The sequence below is a fragment of the Oryzias latipes genome, chromosome 11 (genome assembly GCF_053564925.1).
Source record: "Oryzias latipes strain Hd-rR chromosome 11, Olatipes_Hd-rR_3.1".
NCBI classification, from domain to species: Eukaryota; Metazoa; Chordata; class Actinopteri; order Beloniformes; family Adrianichthyidae; genus Oryzias; species Oryzias latipes.
The window spans coordinates 7281252-7302180 of NC_136247.1; the positions used below are offsets into that span (position 1 = coordinate 7281252).

Genomic DNA, 20929 nt, shown 5'->3' on the forward strand with positions numbered 1-20929 from the left:
ACTTGTTCAGTACTAACCTCTGATAATAATCAGTTTAGACGAAGAAAAGAAAAATGATGACAAAAATGAAAGCTGGATCACCTGAATGATAACTTCAAACCTTAAGAAATGGAGTAGATTATGGAACAAATTACTGTTTGTTTATTATTATTATTAGTTGTATTTGTTCTCATCTCGTGTTAACGTGCTAATATAAAAGGAGCAGATGTAAGATTGTTTTCTTGCGTCTCCTTTTGTTCGTAGCTTGTTTTATTTTGAAATATCTATTGTAGTTAAGTTTGCATGAAAAAGAAACAAACATGTTGGGTCACTTTCAAATCTGTTATCAATAACAAGTTTGCAATACTGTTTTCTAAAAAAGTTTATGCTTTTTAAACATTTTTTAGCCTTTGACCTTTCCTGTGCATGACTGTAACTTTTGCCTGCCTTTATGCCTTTATGTCCTAGGTGGCGCTATTGGGGATCGACATCTGTGGTGCGTTTGTGGATCGTTTGGGAGAGCGGTTCAAAGGATACTTTGGCACAGGTGAGATTCCGCAACTCTACTCCGTTTTGATTACCTTCTTGGGGTTATTGTCTTTTATAAGTGTAATATCTTCTTTGTCATTATATGCTTATTCTTTACATATAAAACCAGAATTTGTGCTTTATGATAGATTAGTCCTTCCTCAATGAATAGTAGGTAATTTACTGTACTTTTTTCATTCAGTTAGACGATTCTTTTAATAGTTATGAATGAAAATTTCACCTTTTAGCTCAGTTTGACACACTAGGAATGGAAAAAGTCTTTTGAATCAAAATTTGACAAACGAATCAATATTTAATTATGAATGGAATTGGTAAATGGTATTTGGCGTATACATATATAGTGCTTTTCTACCCTCTTTCAAAGGCCCAAAGCGCTTTACAGTCACAGTCCCATTCAACCATGCACACACACACACATTCACACACTGAGAACTTGTGGCTTAAAATTGAGCTGATTCTATAGTTCAACAATCAAACTATTAACTGTATAACTGTATTGGCAAGAGTCTGGCAATAAAATAAACATCCCGATACGGGTCTCATGATGCGTATCTCGATATTGTACCGGAACACAGAAAAAAGCCTCTACCTGAATATCAATACACCTTTTGCTGTAAAAAATGTTGACAATAATACTCTAAAAGTATGATTGAGTAAATAAAGTGCTGTTTATTTTCAACATTGCTTTAATGTAGTTTCTCCAGAAGTTTTAAACGGTTCAGGAGCCTTAATGGTGCTTTAAAAATGAAGCTAGTTCTTTCCAGAAACAATAAAGTGTGATGAGGCAGCATGACAGAGTGGAGGAGATGCTTTAATGTGGCTAAGATGCTTTGTTTCCACTGCACTGCAGCTGCAGCTCTGTTTTCTCACATATGGAAGTAAACACAGATTTCACCGCTCATCGCCACGACGTTGGCCTTTTTTCAGAGCTTTGTACAAATCACTCTGATCCATCAGGACGCTGAACTAGAATCTATTGCTGTGAGGTTTTTGCAGAACTTTGGCCCGCTTTGTGGTTAGCATTTTGGCTGAAGCTCTGTGCATTAGACGTTCAGCTGCAGTGCTTCACTTGCTCTTATCTGAGCCCGCTACAAAGCACAGCAAGCCATGTTTTTATCTGATACTGGCAGCAACATGGCACAGAGCTTCGGTGCGCTACCCATCCTAAGTTAAACCTAAGTAGTGCATGTCTCATAACAACAAAACAAGCTGCTTCTCGCTGAGATCTTGTAGTTGTTTGGTGCGGTGTAGACCTGCTCAAAGAGGCTCCAACTAGCGGTAGAAGGTTTAAGTGGAAAAAAAGAGTCAGAGGCTGAAGGACGTTCATAAATAATTCAATAAATATTGTCCTTACAGCATTTCGAATCGATACAATTATTAATGAAATTTCGGGATATGTTTGATTTTTCCGCACACTCCTACTAAAGATCCCAGCCTCTTAGTCACACGCTGCTAGAAACTTTCCTGTCAGTTGAACTAAATGGGATCTTCCTACACCAATGGCTTTTGTTATCAGATCACTCAGCTTAGTAGCGAAACAAAACATCTTGGCTCCAAAAAGCAAATATTGTTATGTAAGAAAACACTGTGGTATCTATACTGCCTGTACTCTAGATTTTTTGTTAAATACAAATGAGGAACTCTGATTTAGCCTGTAAAGTACCATTCCGATCATCTTTTGAGTTCTTGTAAAAGCATGATCTGGAGCCCGTGACCTGACATGGGTAACAAACAAAAAAAAAATCATTATTTGTTCCCACGAAATAATAATTCACGTGAAAAGTCATTCCTAAACACAGAGATGAGTAATACTTGGATTTACAGCAGATACTTTCACATTTCTGTCTGTGTGTATCTCACTATAATGCATGGAAGACACGGAGGATGTTTAGAGATCAGATGTATTTATTTTAAAAAGCTCTAAAAAAGCTTCGGTAATCATGTTTCCATGTCTGCGGTTCATTCCCATCCCGGTACGCTCTCCAGCCGGCCGCGGAGCTCGTTTGCTTGTCATGCCGGTCGGACATGAAATAATAAAATTCAGGACGTACTGAGGTAAATTTTTTTTTTTTATCAACATACTCGTTAGCAGTCACTTTACATCTGAAGGCTACATGCTTCGTACATTTCCCATCATGCATCACACATATCCCATAATGCATCTCGACCAATCAACGCGTCACTGTAGCTGAGGTGCATTCAAATACAACAGGATAAATGTATATCAGAATATTACATGCGGAAGCAGCAAGCCATCTGTGTTTATGAATGACTTATGGATAATTTTTTCGTGGGAACAATTTTTTTTCTTTTACCCGTGTCAGGTCACAGGCTCTGTATGATCATGCTATTTTTAGCCCAAAACAACGGTGTCGTTTTGTAGGACATAGTTTTTGCAGAGTGGCAGTAATTTGTCGGAAAAGTTGTGGGCAGGCGGGGTTGTTGGCGCAGAGCAACTCCGCCCCCCCTTCCCCTTCCTGTTCCTGAGAGCTCGGAGATGAGCAGGGGAGCTGCTCATCACAAAAACAATCTTTTACCAACTGCATTTTTTTGTCTGATCCTGATTCACAACATTTTGAATGAAGAAATACTCAAAGGCAGCTTTAAGCGTAATTTTCTTTGTAAATGTCCTCCATCCAAATGCCACAACAACGTATTAAAACACCATAAACAATTTCCTCTGAGTGGTTCTTTAACTTGGTGTGATCTCGTTAAATAATAAAAAGGTTTCAAAAGGAGCATCTTCCTTTTGAAAATGTATGTTTTGCATTTCTGTAGAATCAAGTTTGTTGCCACCGATGAGTAGTTTATTATCAACTGTTTTAGGCAGCTACTGTACAAAATGAGCTCCTTTCATCCTTTTAAGTTCCAAGTGTTATGTAAAAACCACCAAATGCATGATGATGTTTGTTTTTGTGTCTTAAGGGTGACTGGTTACACGAGCAGCTCTTAGGTGTTCATACGGAGAGCTTTCTCTGACCCTGTTTCTGCTTTCTGGTTCTTCTCAGAACCACCACACCTTCTCTACTTAAGCTCTACTGTAGCCTGGTATAAATTCTCCCAACGCCACGCCTTTCACTAATGAGCTGTGAGATGGAACCTCGCATTGTATTTCTTGCTGTGTGTTGTATCTGTGCCAGCCCTCGAGTGTGCCCGCCGACCGTGTCAACAGCTGTCGTTGTCCGCCAGACCGAATCTCGTCAAGAGCAAACGCGCAGAGCCCTCCAGCGCAGCAGTGGCATAACCCAACTCAGCAGGCAGTGTAGTGTACCAGCACACACTCAATTGTGTGTGTGTGTGTAGGTGCTGCTCTCACTTTAAAGGGCAGACCTCGTCTGATGATGAGGAAGAAGCTGGGGGGGTTGACTTTGATGGTGAAACAATCGTTGCTGGTTCTGGTTCTTTCAGTCTCCTCACGGCCTCCATCCCCGCTATCACACTCACCCTCTCACACATGGGTGGGAGGAAGATGAGATCATTCAGGCTGAGTGATTCTATCGATCCACAGGGCTGGCGTATTGCACAGGGCTACAGAAATTGCCCCGTGTGAGCTCAGGTTTGCAAACGCCATTAGACTGTGAACTGCTGGACATTCTGATATTTGATACCCTTGTGTTAGGTTGAGATGGAGGTGAAGCCGTCAGACCGAAGGGCTGCCGCCTAACTTAGATTTACAAAATCAAAGTTATGAATGGGTCTAATTCTTCAATTCTTGTTAGATTTGCTCTTTTTTTTCTAAATGTGTCATTATGTGGAACAATGAACCTCTGTCGTATTCCTGTTGGATGACATTGTCCTTGTTGCTAAGACGACAGGCTGTTATGGTTGCAAACAGATGCTCTTCAGCACACAGGAAAAGGATGGATGACATCACAGCGTTTCTCTGCTGATGTTTCCGAGCTGGAATGTAGGTGGGAGCTGTCGCTCCTGCCCTCCTTTGTTTGTTGATGCTTGATCTCTGTGTGTGAATGTCAAAAGGGACGTTGGAGTGTGGCTCGGCAACGAAAGTTTTCTAGAAACGAAGCCCACTTTCATCAGACTTCCAGTGCCCTGTTTTTGTTGAGAAGCTTTAAATTTGTCTTACAAATAAGACTTAAAATGGGTTCTCAACTTTATTTAATAAGCCCAACAGGAGTAATGATCTGCAGCTACTTATGGAGAGTATTTTACAAAAATATTACAAGACATAATAAATATTTTTGAAGACTGATAGTGCTAAAAGATTCAGCATTTTAGCTTTAGTGTATTTTTGTTGTGGATTATCTTATTTTTCCCATGAAGCTTCACAGAATTTCAACTATTTATTTCTGAAAGTAAAACATATTGACAACTTTTATTTTGAAGGCCTCATTTAACATTGATTTAGATTAATATTAAAATTAAGATTTCCTGTTTGGTGATTATAGTGCACCAAGTTTTGGTTTTCTGTTTAAGGGCCTTTCTGACCTAAAGGAAACTGACAAGAAACTTACATTTATTTTGGATCTGGTTCCTTTTTTTCCTGTCCTCTTTTTCCTCCTCGTTTCTTAGTTCAAGCTTTAACCTTCACTTTTCCTTTTCTTTTTTTTACATTTTATGTCTGATATCCCACATACAAACTTGCGCTTGTATCTTTGCAGAGACTTTGAAATGACTCCTTTTGAGGTCAGTCGTCAGTAATCATTTGGTACTTAAATCCAGTAGAGATTTGGAGGCACGTGGCCTCGTTTTTGCCTGATTTACATGGGTGCGGACTGAGCACTGGTTGTAGATTGACTCTCATACTCACCCCCCGCCTTCTTCGTCTTGTTTTCTTTTTTCTTGTTTGCAGTCTTGCCAGCTCTGGTAGATCGGCTGGGTGATGGGAAGGACCAGGTCAGGGAGAACAGCCAAGCTCTGATCCTTCGATGCATGGAGCAGACTGCGTCGCCCATGGTGAGAATCACACACAGGCTGTGGGGTTCAAATTCTTCCAGCCCCGCTCAACAAATCACCTCTATAAGACTTCTCCTTTTGCCACTCCTAATATGATAAATAAAAAATACAGTTATGGTCTTCCTCTGTCATAAAAGCAATTTTTTTTTAAAACTGCTTAAAAAACTAGTTGCTTCCATTACAAAAAGAGCAGTTTTAGTTGAACACTGTTTATTGAAATACATTTATTTAGATGCTTCATGACAGGCATACTTTATATTCAATGCATCTAAATGCGTTTATTTGGCTCCCTCTTCTGGATATCAAAGGTATTGCATTTGCTGCATCTCCACAGATCCATGACCTCCCATGTGTTTTGTTATCTGCTGATCCTGATGACTGTTGTGACTCTCTTGGTACCTTCCCTCTGTTCCCTTCTTCTCACATTTTTGTCTTTGTCCTCCTCCTCCAGTACGTCTGGGAACGGTTGCTTCCTGGTTTTAAGCATAAAAATTTCCGCAGCCGGGAAGGAATCTGCTTTTGTCTCAGTGCCACGCTGAGCACGTGAGTAGCTTCTCCTTCACATGTTACGAACTTCCTGGGAAAGATGTGACGCTTTTCACAAATACTAATACGCCTACATCTGTTCAAAAATATACTTCTAGTCATTTCAAAACACGTGATTCAGAGTGCAGTCTTAGATTTACACCAGTGGCAAACAGGGGTGCTGTTTCCACCTTTCATGACCCACTTTCTTTCTTTCTGAAAGAAACACGCGTTCTCTGTCTCTCAAGATTAATCCTCTTAACTGTTTGGGCCGCTCTGCAGCACTTGTGAGACAAATTATCCCACTGTTTATGTCAGGTGGTGTTACAGTCCTCAGGCACACATGCTTACCTTTAAATAAAGGAGACTGTTCTCGTTCCCACCAGTGACTGTAGAAAGGATTCGTCGTCCCTGCAGGATCTCACGCGTACTAAAGATCACAGGATCTATTTTTATTTTTATTTTGCTTTAGTGTAGCTTAAAAGTTCATTTGTCGCTGTTTTGTTACTAAGATACGACGGAGTAACTGGGCCATCATGAAAGAAAAAAAAGAATAAATATATAAGAATACATTTTAACAATTATAATATATAATTTATAATATTAGTACAATTATGAGACAAGACTTTAAATGATGCGGAAATAGTCAAAAAAAAAGTCAACATTATTTTTAGAATTAAGTTGTACAATTAATAATAATAGAATAGTCAAAATTCTACTAGAAAAAAGTACCAGTAGTTCAATTATCAAGAAAAAGTCAGTTCCATTAGAATAAACCTCTAAAATTACGTGGGGGGGGGTGTCAAAACTTCACGAGAATTAAGTTGTAAAATTATGACAAAAATTAAAAATGTTAAGAGAATAAAGTACCAATATATAAAAACATTTTTTTTACAAGAATAAAGCTGTAAAATTATTTTTAAAATCATTTCTTCATTTTACAAGTCAAGAATGAAATAAATGATTCATGATGTGAAAAAAAAACATGCTTTTTTTTTTTAAACAATTTTTTTTAATTGAAAAAAAAACCCTGTAGATTGACCAAAAAAAGTGAGATGGTATTTCTCTGAATTATCTGCAACCTAAATTAAACATGTAATGTTAGATGGTCTTTGTATGAAACATTTGAAAACCTATATTTAACTTTTTATTTTTGAAAAACATTTTCCTATTAAAATGTATGACTTAATTTGTGTAAAACTTTGTTTCCTATCATTCTAAGACTTTATTCTAATATATTTGTTTATTTTTTTTTCTTTTGTGGTGATCTTAACACTACAATGACATGCAATAAACAGAATATTTTCTCTTAATTATGGTACTATTTGCGCTATTTTTAAAGCTCTGATTCACTAAAACTGTCAAAAGTTAAAGCTTTTTTGTCATAAATGTTTTTTTGTTTTTTTTATTAGATGCTTTTGTAAGTGGCCCAACAAATAACAGCCAAGGGTTTGGGGTTTAAACCCCTGACTGTATTTAAAAGGCCTCTGTGAAATAAAGGAAACAAACACTTTAACCAGATCAAAAGTGTAGAGTTTTTGTTGTTTAGTTCCATTGATGTTATCTTCTACAATCTTTATTTTCTTTCAGGTACGGAGCCCAATCCCTCAGTCTGAGCAAATTAGTTCCTCATCTCTGCTCCTTGACTGGAGACCAGAACCCACAGGTACGACGCTATGACTATTTTGCACTGACAGTGATTATTTGCCTGCATTTGTTCTAAGTTCACGAGTTCAGAGATTTCACTTTGGCCTAGAATTGTCAGCCATGACACTGAAATATTTAGGTCATTCCAATTTATTTAGGAATTTCTGCCCTCGGCATCCATTAAAAACATTAGTTGGAAACTTAAAATCTTTATACATGACTTCAAAATCCTATTTCCTTTACATTTAGAATGGTTATCTTGTGTTTCTTCCTTGAATCCATAGAATGATCCGTGGAAGAGGCTGTGATTTAGCCCTCAGGAAGCAGTGTGCTCGCCTGCTTCATAACACAGCTCTGTGATTATCCCCGTTAGCAGAGTAAATTGCCTTCCCCCACCTCCATGATGGTGCTGCCTCGTCCCACATCCAGTCTTTAACCCACACAAATGTCTCATGTGTGACAGAAACGCAGTGATTTAACCTCTAAGAAAAGCTGAAATCTGATTGTGTTTTCTTAAAGACCCACTTCAATGAAAACTGTGTTTTTAACATGTTCTTGTAGCATTTTTCTCATGATTGAGGACATTTATAAAGAAAATGAAGATTAAACTGTAATACTTTATTTAAATTGAATCAGGGGTTTACAAAAAAGCCTGTAGCAGTGACGCGGCTACTACAGTCTGCTGGCTATAAGCTTCCTGCTCCGATCCATTCCTGATGCATCCACTTGCAGACAAATAGATCCATGTACGTCTTTGCTTTTCCTTGTCTGAGCTGGAATCTGGATCAAAACTGTATGGCTTATAGCTCCAATATTCCGCACCATTTTTGTTGCACTGCTAATGTTAGTTTGGGGTTGTGAGGGGCTGTAAACTAGTGGAAGGGAATGTAAACTGAAAGAGGATGGGAAATGGGGACAGGCTTACCCTGCACCACATCTCAGAACTACTGCTGCTCTGCAGAAACTGTCGTAGAAAACAACACAGTTTTTAGGATTTTGACAGATGCAGCATAATCATAATCGGAAAGAACACGGGTGACGCTTTAAACATAGATCAGTAGATGATTGGAGCTGGACTTTAAAACATTGTAATTGTAATCCTACAGACGATTTTCAGAAAAACACTGTCTGGAAAAATGTGTTTTCCTTCTTGCAGGTACGGGAGGCTGCAACAAACACGCTGGTGGATGTTTACCGCCATGTCGGCGACAGGGTGCGAGCCGACTTGGGGAAAAGAGGACTTCCAGCTCAGCGGTGAGCTTTTTGCTCGTTTCTGACAGGACTTTGACTAAACTGGTGCTCTTATTTTGTGTTTGTGCAACGCCTCTGTGTCCCGTGGCCTTGGCACTGAGTCTGTCCCAGTCCACACCATGCACCACCCGGCCTTTCACACACACACACAAGAGGGACTTTCTTCCAGAGCACAATGCTGACTGACTGAGGATGGAGGGCGGGGGCAGGCATTCAGGGGCACAAAGGCATTGCTTGGGGTGGCATGTTTCAGTAGTAAACCTGCTTCTTGGGATTCATTGAATGTTTCTGTTGCTGCCATGTTTACATGTGTAGTTTAGGGGGTTATTTGAAGCCCCTCCCCTTCATTCCTGTCTGTTTTATTTAAAACTCAAGCAGCAGCGTCGGTGAATCATGCATCTGTGAATGCTGGCTGCTTCCATGCGTCATGTGTTGAACATATTAGCCCAATCTGTGGTCTTCGTAAACACGCTTCCTCTATTTAATGTCTGTCTTTTTTATTTTATTTGAAAGGATAAAAAAGGCCCCATTACTACAATTTTTTTTAAATATTAAACAATATTATTCTAGTATATATACTAAAAATTGCTTAAACATGCACACAACCCAAAATAAAGTAAAATCCGTGACTAAATACTGAAAACGTCCCTTCGGATTTGATCAATGATCAGTCAGTTTCAATGTTTTGTTTAGGAATGAGTTGAATGTCTGCATATGTTCTGTGGTAGTGCGTCTCTGCTGAGTGGATTTTAAGGCTGCTGCCATTCTGGGTCTTAATGTTTGACTGACTAGGTCACATACCAACGTGGGAACCCACATCAGATGATTAAGGGGGGAAATTATGATTTATGAGAAAAGGGAAAAATAAAAAATCTACCTTCTTTGTGAATATTGTTGATCTGAATTTGACAAATAAGACCCCAGGCCCATTTTTCCCTAAAAAGAAAATGTTGAAGGATATAGCACAGACCAAGTGGAGCACAGAATGATGACACTGATGTCACCACCATGGGTTTTCACGGGTTAAAAAGGAAATGACTGCGCTTCGCTGAAAAAGGGGTCGTGAATGCAAAGGAGCTGAATAGTCTGAGACTCAACAGGTTCATACATGAACAAAGATGTAAGTTGGTAAATTGATAGAGGAGCTTTAACGTTGAAAGGTTAATCAGCATGGGGATTTCTTGTTGAATGATGGTGTTTTTTGAGTTTTTGAATTGACTTTGTGATTTGGTTCTGCTGGCTATCAGTGGCTTCTTTCTTTCTCCACACTGCAAAAGCTGACTCTCAAGAAAGCAAAAAGGCCCCTGTATCAAGAAAAATGGTCTTCTATCAACAAAAGATCTACCTTTGTTCATTTCAAATCCCTACTTGTACAACAAATGGAGCCCTTTTATGTCAGATGCCCACCTCTCATGTACATATGAGTCACTTGGAGTGGAATTTAAGTTGTGTTGAATTTTATTTAAACAAAACTGTTGGAGTAACATGGAAATGATGTATATGTTGTTTTTTGTTTAGCTATCTGTGCATGTATCGCAAGTCATTCCGTCATTGCAATATTGTTTACTAATTTTGCATATTGCGAGTTTTCCTAATTTCGTGCAGCGGGTATTTGACCCTGGGTCAGGAACTCGCCAAACAGGCTTTCTTGAACACGCTTTTATCATACGGTGTTCACACAGGACTGTCGTGACCTGATACTAGCGCATGTACTGACTTTTGGAAGAGACTTGGTGCGAAATGTTCAAGCGGTACAAATCTGGTGAAACTTATGTAGGCTTTTTCTTTCACAGCTCTATTCCGATAAATTACTTAAAGACTTTGCGTCATATAATTCCGGCCGGGCACAAACCACAGACATTCATTTTCTCTTCTATGATCAAGTTGGCACTTCCATGAATTGAAAGAGGCTCCATCTATACGCTACTACCAAGTCAGAGTCCCTGATTGGTCAAAGTTCAACTCATTTAACTTTCAATTCAATGGCCGCATATTTTGTGCATAGAGCCCGAAAACTGACTTAAAAACTTACGTAGTAATGCATGAACAGGAGAGTTTTGAGGGCAGAAGCCCCAAACCCACATTTCCGTGGGATTACAAAGACTTTACACTGAAAATGGTCGCTTGAACGCGCAGTGTCGAGCCCGGTGTGAACGTACTTACTTGCATTGGAAGTGGAATTAAGAGCATTTTGTCTGTTTTTCCTGTAACTCCTAAAATTAAGACTACACGTTGGATCACCATGACTCCAAATTTTCCTACTAAACGGGATCTTGGACATTTGAAACCTCCCACTTAGATGTAAAAACAGGGTGACCCTTTTACGATGAGTGCTATAAATAAAGCCAAATCTGGAGAATAGAGCAGGAAATGTGAGGAATGGGTTAGAAGAGAAGATCATGGGAGGGGGTAGACCAGTCTGTTTCTGTGCAGCCCCTCCCCCTCTGATGAGTATGCATGTCTGGATAGAGGAGAGAGGTTATGTAAAGGGTAACTGAATCTCTTTGCTGACTGTCACAAAACGTGACTTTCCCCAAGCAGATGCAAACACTTTTTTTTTTTTTTTTTTTTTAAAGATTGAACTCCCTTTTTGCTGTATTTTTCTCCATATGTATGATCTGTAAACATGCAAAAGTGGGCGGTGCTTCGACGCATGTCTGTATCATGCTCTGGTCTCCTGCTGCTCGGCTCCCCCTCCCTCCTTCCTTCTCTCTTCTTGTCTTTTTTTTCCCCTCCCTCCCTCCCTCTCTGTGCCACTGCACCATGTTGGATACGAGGAGCCGAGGGCAGCCGAGGGACCGGAGTGTCAGTAGCAACGCAGCAATGCTCGCAAAAACCCCATCGACCCGTGCGCCGGGAACCCTGAAGCCAGCGGGAAGCAGAAACTGAAGGGTCAGAGAATTTTCCCGAGCCACACAGACGAGCAGCATGCAAATGAGAGGCAGCACGTGAAAAACGCTGCACTTCTAAACTGCCAGATGCACCACTAATCACCACTTATCCGGAGCTGCTTAGTTGTTTGGTGGTTAAAGGTCAACCGTCGGAAAAGAATCAGGGGAAGGCAGGTAGAGAGCAGAGATTTGTTGTATTTTTTTCAACAGGGGGAGTTGTTTTGGCGGCATTGATGTCCATGAAGGAGACAGTCGTGCACAGCAGAGGACATGGCATTTCTTTGTTGTTGTTTTGATGCGCCGATTTCTACATCCGACATGTTCTATTGGGATTTATTTGCTAGAAGCTATGATTTTGATCGTGAGCGCTCTCAAGTTTTCTCCCTCCCTGCTCATTTTATCGCATAATTCCACGTGATGGTGTGTTAAATGCCGGACTGAGTGTTTGGAGGTTTCTCCTCGGGGTGCTGCTTCATACGTGTGTGTGTCTGTGAGTAAGGACACACCCACCTTTCCCCTGTCTGTTCACATGTTGCTGCTCCCTTAAAAAAAGAAAAAAGATCCCAGCAGCACTTTGTTTCTGGGTCAACGCTGTAGGTCAAGTTGGAATTCTTCGGCAGACTTGTTTGTATGTATTTTTGCCCTGACTCTGTCCTCTCTCTGTCTTTCTAGGTTACAGGCGATATTTGCTCGGTTTGATGAAGCCCTGAATTCAGGAAACATGGCTCTCAGCCCCAGTCACGGTCAGTCCTTCTTCTTCTTTTTTCCTGTATTGAGGAAATGTTAAGATTTTTTTTTTTTACTTTAATCTCTTGTTTAATGTCAGAGTGGTATGTGGGCTGATGGGGTAATAGGGGTGGGTGGGGCCTGCCCATGTCCACTTTGGCATATGTTCCCGTGGTTGGATCTGCCTGTTGCTATGAATCCCCGTAAGAGGGCCTAACAGGATTAATGGTTTAGTGTGTTTGTGTGAGTGTGTGTTTTGTCGTACTGCTCTTTTTTTTTTGTGTGCTGTGAGCTAAATTCTCTGCAAACGTCTGAGTTTCTGCAGTGGTTTTTAATCAAGTGGGAAAAGCTCAAATTTCAAAGATGACTAATAACAAAGCTACAAATGTAAGAACCTTCACACAGAACTGAAAACAAAGATGTGGTTGCGAATAATATAAGTTAAAATGATATTTTGTTTTTACTTTTCCTGTCCTTGTTGTAACATTTCTTTATTTTTGTGAGGAAACTGGAAATTGTAAACAGGACTGTAATATAGGTAAACTAGGTTCATTCCATCTCAGTTTCCTGCACACAGAAATGAATGAATAATGACTCAGAGACAATACTTAGCTTTAGTGGTAGTTTTACTCCGCACAAGAAGCACAGATTTGTACGAAGGGTTACAGACAGATGAACAGGCTGCTGCATCAAAGTCCGAAAAAAGAAAACAGGAAAATGGGCTTGGTATATAAACCCTGCATTTGCATATTCAGAAGATCATCCGATGGACACTGGTGTGAAAATCACACCCACAGGTTGTTGCAGGTTAGATGCTCGAAGGTCAGGGAGCTTCAAGTGTCAGATCTCTCTGAGGTTATCACAGACATTTACCAGAGCACAAACACCAGCACACACAAAAAGGAAAAAGGGGGGATGAGGAATATTATGAGACAATATTCTTGGTTGTGCTTTCTTCAAATGTAATATAATTTTGAGATGATAATACATAATGAATCAAGTTTAGACCATTAGTGTAATAAAAGTAAAAGTTGGTGTAATAAAAAGTAAAAGGGAGTTTCTAACTATTCTGTTTCTAATTATTCTTAACAATTTTCATCACCTAACCTTTTTGGTGGTACGTTAACAGCTCTAGATCTCTTTTTACGTCGGCTTAAACTTTCTAGCTCTATTTCTCCTGTCATTTTGTCCTGATCAGCTGGGATTTGTGTGGGTCCGTCTGACTCTGTAAGTGGAAAGTTGTACCTGCACAATATGAGGAAAACCCGTGTTTTGTGATTTTAGTGAGCAATATTGCAATGATGATATCCTAGAAAGGGACAGAATGGATTAAAAAATCCGGGCGGGGGGGTGATATAACCTGCGGTACATGAACATATAGAAAAACATTATTTCCATTTCACTGCAACAGTTTAATTTAAATTGGTCATCATAACTTAAATTAGACTCCAGGTGAGCCTGGTCAACATAGGAGGTGAACATCTAACATAAAAGGGCTCCATCTGATTGGTCAACTACATGAACGGGTCCAGATTAGTCAAATGCATAAATGGATTTATTTGATCCGTGAAATACTTCACGCTGCCATAAGATTGTTTTAGCACATTTATGGTAACAATTTATTGCAATTTTCCCCCCTCTTTTGCGATATGCGTATCCCACAGCTTGATATTGGGATAACGATAATTTTGCGATTTATTGTGCAAGCCTAGTTGTACCTATTTCCAGCTTTCACTTGCAAAGAAACTGTCCGCATGTTTGCTTTCTTAGCCATTTATTTGACGGAAAACATGAAATTGTTTTGCTTGTTTATGGCTTTGCTGACGTTGTCCTCCATGACGGCAGATGGATTTAGGCAATTGTCCTTTTTTCAACTCGCGCTGCAGTTGGGTTAAAGCAGTTGAAGGTTCATGCAAAGCATTATGTGGAGCATTATGAAGAGACATTGATCTCACTCATATATTAAATTAATTCACTATTATAGCTACAGTCATTTTTGTAACAATTTATCTTCCTTCTGTACAAATGCTTTCTTTCTAAAGTAATGTTGTTCTTGGGCCTCTTGGATTATATATGTTGATCTCCTGAAGCAGTGTAAGGAAACATAAAAATACCTGAAGATTGTAATTAGAGGATTGCTCATCTTTAAAGTTCTGTCATGACTTCACACAGACATAATATCAGCGCTATGACATCCCTGTCTGTTTACCTCACTGCTATGGACCCTTTAGATATTCCTGCCCCTTTCACAGTAAGATAGAAAGAAGAGGAAGAATAACAAACACAAACAAAAAAACAAAAAACTCATTAAGTAAATGAAAACAAACGTTTCAGGCGTCAGTCATTCTGTGCTGGAAGTCTTCAAATTGAATATTGCGCTTTCCTGTTGACATTTGCTTTACTCTGAAAGTCTAGACTCTAGTGTGTGGTTAGTTTTTGTTGGTCCATCAGTTGTGGTTTTGGAGTGGGAGGGAGTCTGTGGCCCGGTTGGACCAGGGAACTTTCCCTGCTTCCATCCTGCAGTACTTGAGATGGCCTCCAGGCAGCACCCCCTGTGACTCTCCACAAGTGGTAATAGGTGGATAGATAATCGTTATCCATAACTAGGCCTGCACAATAAATCGGAAATTTATCGTTGTTGCAATATCCAGCTGTGCTATACGCATATCGCAAAACAATCTTATGGCAGCTTGATATTTAACAAATCAAATAAATCTCTTCATGCATTTGAGCAATCGGATGGCCGCCTTCACATTGTTGACCAATTGGATGGAGCCCTTTTATGTTAGATGTTCGCCTCCTATATAGACTAGGGTTAACTGTTATTGAAATTAAGCAGGTAAATGGAAATTATGTTTTTGTTTTGCTATTTGTTCATGTATCGCGAGTTATACAGTTATCGCAATCTTGATCACTAATATCGCGAGATTTCTTCATATCGTGCAGCCCTACTAGTCATCAATATCGCGATAACAGTATGATGGCGACACACAAACAAATGGCAAAACAAAAACAAAACAAAAAACACCCAATACATCATCATGACTCTCGTCTACATAGGAGGCGTGTATTTTACATGAAATGGCTGAATTCGATTGGTCGACACTGCGAAAGACTCCAGACTCCGTCCAATTGGCCTAATTTGCAAAGGGCTTTATTTGATTCATGAAATATTTTAACCTGGCATGAGATTGTTTTAGTGTTGGTGTAAATATTTAAGGTGGCCATTTATTGCGGTTTAGGCCTTCTTTTGCAATCGGTGTGTCATACAGGCAAATATCACGATGACGGTACATTTGTGAATTATTGTGCAGGCCTAATATTTACATCTGTTGACTGAAATCTCTTAAATCCGCTGAGTCACAGATCCATCCTGCTAATAGAAGAACAGAGATGAAAGAAATAAAACATGAAGACTATAGGACTGAACAATGAAATGATGAAAGACAACTGAAATAATTCATTTAACAGGCTGCAGTTGCGGATGACGCTGGTGTGGAGGGTTCACATCTGTGCATGGCTGCTTAATCTCATCTGGTTGAGGATTTTGGCGCCCCGACAAAACCTTGTCAGCACATGGTTTATGTTGACTGAAATCAGCTTAAACTCTCAGCACTTTCTCTGTAGTCCTGTGGCTGGGATAAACGTTATTTAAATGGGTGGAAAGAAAACCGGAGTAAGCAACTTTGTTTCTGTGTATAAGTTGTTGAGTGTTTTATTTCATGAGTATCTATTCTGTTGCCTCAGCTTATTATTTAAAGGAAATGAAAAACATTGCTGTAGCTGGAGCCTGACAAACCCAGAATATCAGTCACTGTGACAAATCAGCTAAAAAAAACCCACAAATAAACAGTCAGAATTCTTATTTTTTATGCGCTAACTAGGGCTGCACGATATGAGGAAAACTCGCGATATGCGATATTGGTAATTAATATTGCGATAACGATATAAATTGCGGTATATAAACAAATAGCAAAAAAAACACAAAAACATCATATCCATTTCACTGCAACAAATTATATTCCAAATGACCCTTGTCGACGTAGGAGCCAAACATCAAACATAAAAGGGCTCATCTGATTGATCAACAGCGTAAACGGGTCCTTCTGATTAGTTAAATGCATAAAGGGATTTATTTCATTTGTTCAATATTTCAAGCTGCCATGAGATTGTTTTAGCACATTTAAGGTAATCATTTATTGCGATTTTTGCCGTCTTTTGCGGTATGCATATTGCACAGCTTGATGTCGCGATAACGATAAATTTGCGGTATATTGTGCAGGCCTAGCGCTAACCTATAATTTTGACAGGGTTTTTTTTCCCTTTATGTGGACATTTTTTGTATCCGTACTAAAAAAAGAAAAATGTCCACAGTTTTATATTTTTTTTAATATTTTAAATTAAGCATCAAATCAAATGATCATCTATTCAGTAAATTAGATAAATCCCATAAATGGAAAGCATGCCATTGTTAGCAAAACGCTCGTTTAATAAGGTCATTTGCATACTGATCGTCAGTAGCACCTTTTACAGTCTGCGTATTGATAGAACAGCAATGGCTGACCCACAAACAATGGCTGACCAGCTCGTTCTGCTCCAGTGCATCGCTGGCTGTGGACATGCAACCATGACCCTGTTTCATGGCTAGACTGGTTGCCATAGAAAAGCTTTTCTCTAAATTATGATGGTGTATCCCACTCCCCCGCTTTAAACTGGGACTCATATTGTGCTGCGGTGGATTTCTCCTTCTCCCTTGAATGAGATTGTTTTCTCTGAACTGGGCTGCAAATGCAGCAGTTTGCCTCCGTAGGGAAAATGGAATCAAAATCCTCTCATTTTCTTCTTTTTCCAAACCCTTCCCTGTCCCATACTACTTGCATAAGTCGCACATGATGGCTTTTGTGTCTCAAAATAAAAACTTGTAGCTGCAGTCACAGCTGATATCAATAAAACTTCTGAACTTCTTTTGGTTTATTGTTCTCAAGTAATCTTGTGCTACAAACGAACCAGTATTTACTCCCAGTGAGGCTTCAAAAAACACCACACTGTCAACAAATTTTTGGATTTCTGCTTTGCAATCCTCCCTATTCATCATTCTCCGTTACAGCTGATGTGAATGGAAGTTTTTGAAGCAGGAATGCAGATTTTGTTTTGACACCTCTTTCACTAAGAGGTTTATAATCAGTCTAAGGAACTAACTCAGACTGCTCTCTGCTCAAAACAAAAAACCAGTGACATCCCACTAATTCTCTTTCATGTATAAAACAGCAACATTTTTGAACCACCTATAACGATCGATGCAGGCGAAACAGTGCTGCCACCATGCAATAAAAACTGAGCCAATTGACTGATTTGTATGAACAAAAGAGCAATTATCTATATTTTTTCTTCTGAAGTCTTCCATCCTTTTGTGTTTATTTTTTCAGAAGAGCAATGATTCATAGTTTGAACCCACCTGCCTCCCATCTACTAGCCTTTTGATCTGAGCTTCTTCTGGTCCAAATGAAAGATTAACACAGCAGACTTTTATGTTGTGTTTTCATGGAAAATTGTCACTTCTCAATATTTTGACTTGAATTTTTTTCTCTCTTCTCTTTTGAAGAGGGAATATCTGCCTCTAGTTGCCATGGCAACACTGCCTGGTACATGCTGGGACTGCTATATCTGTGGGTTTATGTGTATCGGTGTCTATGTGCTGCAGACGGTCTTAAACTCTGAAATGTTTGCAATCACGTCGATGCTTTCTGTGATCCATGATTCTGTTTTACAAACTAAAATCTATATTCAAAAAAATAATCCCAATTTAAGGAATGAACAAACAGTATTTGAAAAAAAAAATTAATCCAGTCATTTGTTAATAAATTAAAGAGGATAATATCGGTTTATGATGAATCATTTTTTGCTGCACAGGTTGTCATGACAACAGCACGTGTGCAGTCCCTTCACTCTCAGATTTGCGAGCTCCATTGCTTTTTTTTGGATCTGCCCCTCCCTGTTGTCTTTGCCGTGCTTTTTCACAGAGAGAGACACGTATTCCCACGGGGTCTGACTAGACAAATGCAAAAGATGCTAATCATGGTAACAATGATGCTAATCAGTGCTCATGCTCTTGTAGCGAAACAGACTCTGGCTAAATTAACCCAGGATTTCATTTCAAAGCCATAAATTTGGGTTCTTCCTGTCCTCTTTGTGTTGTTGAACTACAGTGATATTGAACATTAAGGAGAGTTTTACTTAAATCTACTTATTTAAATATTCATAACTTTTTTTTAAATATCAAATATTTCATAGTAAAGAGAAGTTTTCCCTTCTTTTAATTATCTATTAAAAACATTTTTTAAATCCGGGCTGCAAATCAAATTCAGCAGTCTGGAAGACCACGTCTTATTCGAACTTTAATATCTTTAATATTTAATATTCCAGTCCATAAGACACAGAGATCCTTTAAGACCAACTCCAATGAAAATTATCGTTTTAACAAGATAGAGGACTTATATAAATTAATTTAAAATTAAAACAGCATGTCAGAGTATTTTTTATTCAAATTGGAATGAATTGAGAGAGGGGGAAAATAAATATTGTTTGGAAAAAGCTCCCTTTGGTGATACAGCAACTGAAATGGACGGGCCAAAGTCTCCCTGCTCCTCTCCATTCTGATGCATCCACTTGTAGACAAATAGACACAACCTCTTTGTTTTTCCTTATCTGAGACGGTGTCCGACTCCAAACTGTACCGCTGGATAGCTCCAATATTGCTCGCCATTTTTGTTGCACCGCTAATGTTAGCTTGGGGTGGTGAGGGGCAGTAAGCTAGCGGTGAGAGTATAAACAGAGGGATGATGGGAAATCTGCAAATTTTGGATGATCTCCTGGCACTCTGCAAAAACATGTCCTATATCTCATAATTAAGAGACCACAGGGAATAGTTTTACAATAGATGAAAAAATGATTAGAGTGGGACTTCAAATTTTTGAATCATTTAAGCACAACGCTTGTTATTTGAAAACTGATATAAAAAGCAGCCTATGCCATGTAGAATTCTTAGGTTGTAAAAACGGGGGGGAAAAAAACATCTGAGGTAAAACTTATAGAGTAGTCCTCGCTCACAAAGTCTTAATTTGGTCAGTTAAACTAGATAAATATTAAAAATAATGAAATATACCCCAAAAAAATCCTAACAAATTTTTTCAAGTGTCTGAATACATCTAGAAAATCTAGAAATGGCATTCTCTCCTAACTATTACAATTCTGGATGTAGAAAACAGTTGCACTACTTTTAGTTTTGCCTCTGAATCTTACTTTAATTAGTACAAAACTGTAACTACCCACAAACCTCAGTATGAATGACTACTTTTTAAAATAAAAGCACAATAGGGGGACAGGAGGTTGCGATGGTCTTCTGAGAGGTGGCGGTTTGGATGTAATAGGCACGTGTTGTTCATGATGAGTTCAGGTTCACCAATCTGCAGGGAACACAGCGAATCCCCGTTTGTATTCCTGAAGTGTCTGCTTGTATGCCGCTCCGCTGCTCTACCATCACGCACACACATACAGAGGCGGGCAGGCCGCCCTCCGCACTGGCTGCAACACTATGATGTCATCTGCCATCCGATTGGCTGTGAGGCTGCTCAGAGAAGGTGGAGAGAGGCTGAGAAAATAAGAGGGAAGGGATAGAAGACGGAGGAGTGAAAGAAAATGCCAACACTTTTTGGGTGGAGGGGCTTTTGGACAACGATGTGAGGAGTGTGTGCGCGCGCACTTTTGCACATGAAGTGTGGGTGAGGCCTGGGTATTTGTTTTGGGGTGCAACTTGCAGAAGACAGGGGCAACCTAGAACCACGCCCTCCCTGAAGCATGAGGAGACTTATCTGCCAGCGCATCTGTGACTGTGAGTGCACTGAATGGACTTGGGTGTGTTTGTGACGATATGAGATGTCAGTGTCAGTACCATATCCGGTTAACAATTGCTAAGCTACAGATGGTAGCGTGTGTATGCATGTGCATCAATGTGCGTCTGTATGTCACATGTATGTATACGTGAGTTGATGTACGACTCTGTCGTATAGGGTGGTGGCTTTAGTTCACTTCTTCATGCCTGACGGTCTGAGAAACCGGGGTGCAATTTGATTCTTTTGCCAGCGGTTTGATCTCCACGGTCGGCTGTATATGTGGGCGTGCGTGTTCTCACATTTTGCACCGATTTGTTGTGACTAAAATCTTAAGTGTCATTGCTAGCTTTGCAGCTCCGGCGATTTCTGCTGGCACGCACAAAGAGGTTTTAGGCTTCAGGGAGTGCGCTGTCACCAGTTGCGTTATTGGGCATCTTTATTTGTTAAGTGTCAGTGATCACTGATCCTAAATATGTGGGTGCTGCTTTTTTTTCTTCTGAAGCTGTGAAGTGTAATTTAATTGGTATTGATTAATCCTTTACTGACTTGGCCGTCTGT

At 39.5% G+C, this 20929-nt stretch overlaps 1 protein-coding gene across 50 annotated transcripts in view; it reads left to right on the top strand.

Annotated features, from left to right (window-relative positions):
• clasp2 (cytoplasmic linker associated protein 2) overlaps nt 1-20929 on the top strand; it is a 52608-nt gene that overhangs the window by 3029 nt on the left and 28650 nt on the right. For 42 of the 50 annotated variants that reach the window (XM_023960096.2, XM_078954618.1, XM_023960106.2 and 39 more), the window contains exons 2-7: nt 448-526; nt 5339-5442; nt 5894-5985; nt 7558-7633; nt 8771-8868; nt 12429-12499. In XM_023960096.2, coding sequence (XP_023815864.1) covers nt 448-526; nt 5339-5442; nt 5894-5985; nt 7558-7633; nt 8771-8868; nt 12429-12499 — 520 coding nt within the window. Of the gene's footprint in view, nt 1-447; nt 527-5338; nt 5443-5893; nt 5986-7557; nt 7634-8770; nt 8869-11599; nt 11931-12428; nt 12500-20120; nt 20371-20929 lie in introns of those variants that run through there. The other 8 variants (XM_078954658.1, XM_078954659.1, XM_078954663.1 and 5 more) reach the window with 4 other exon arrangements.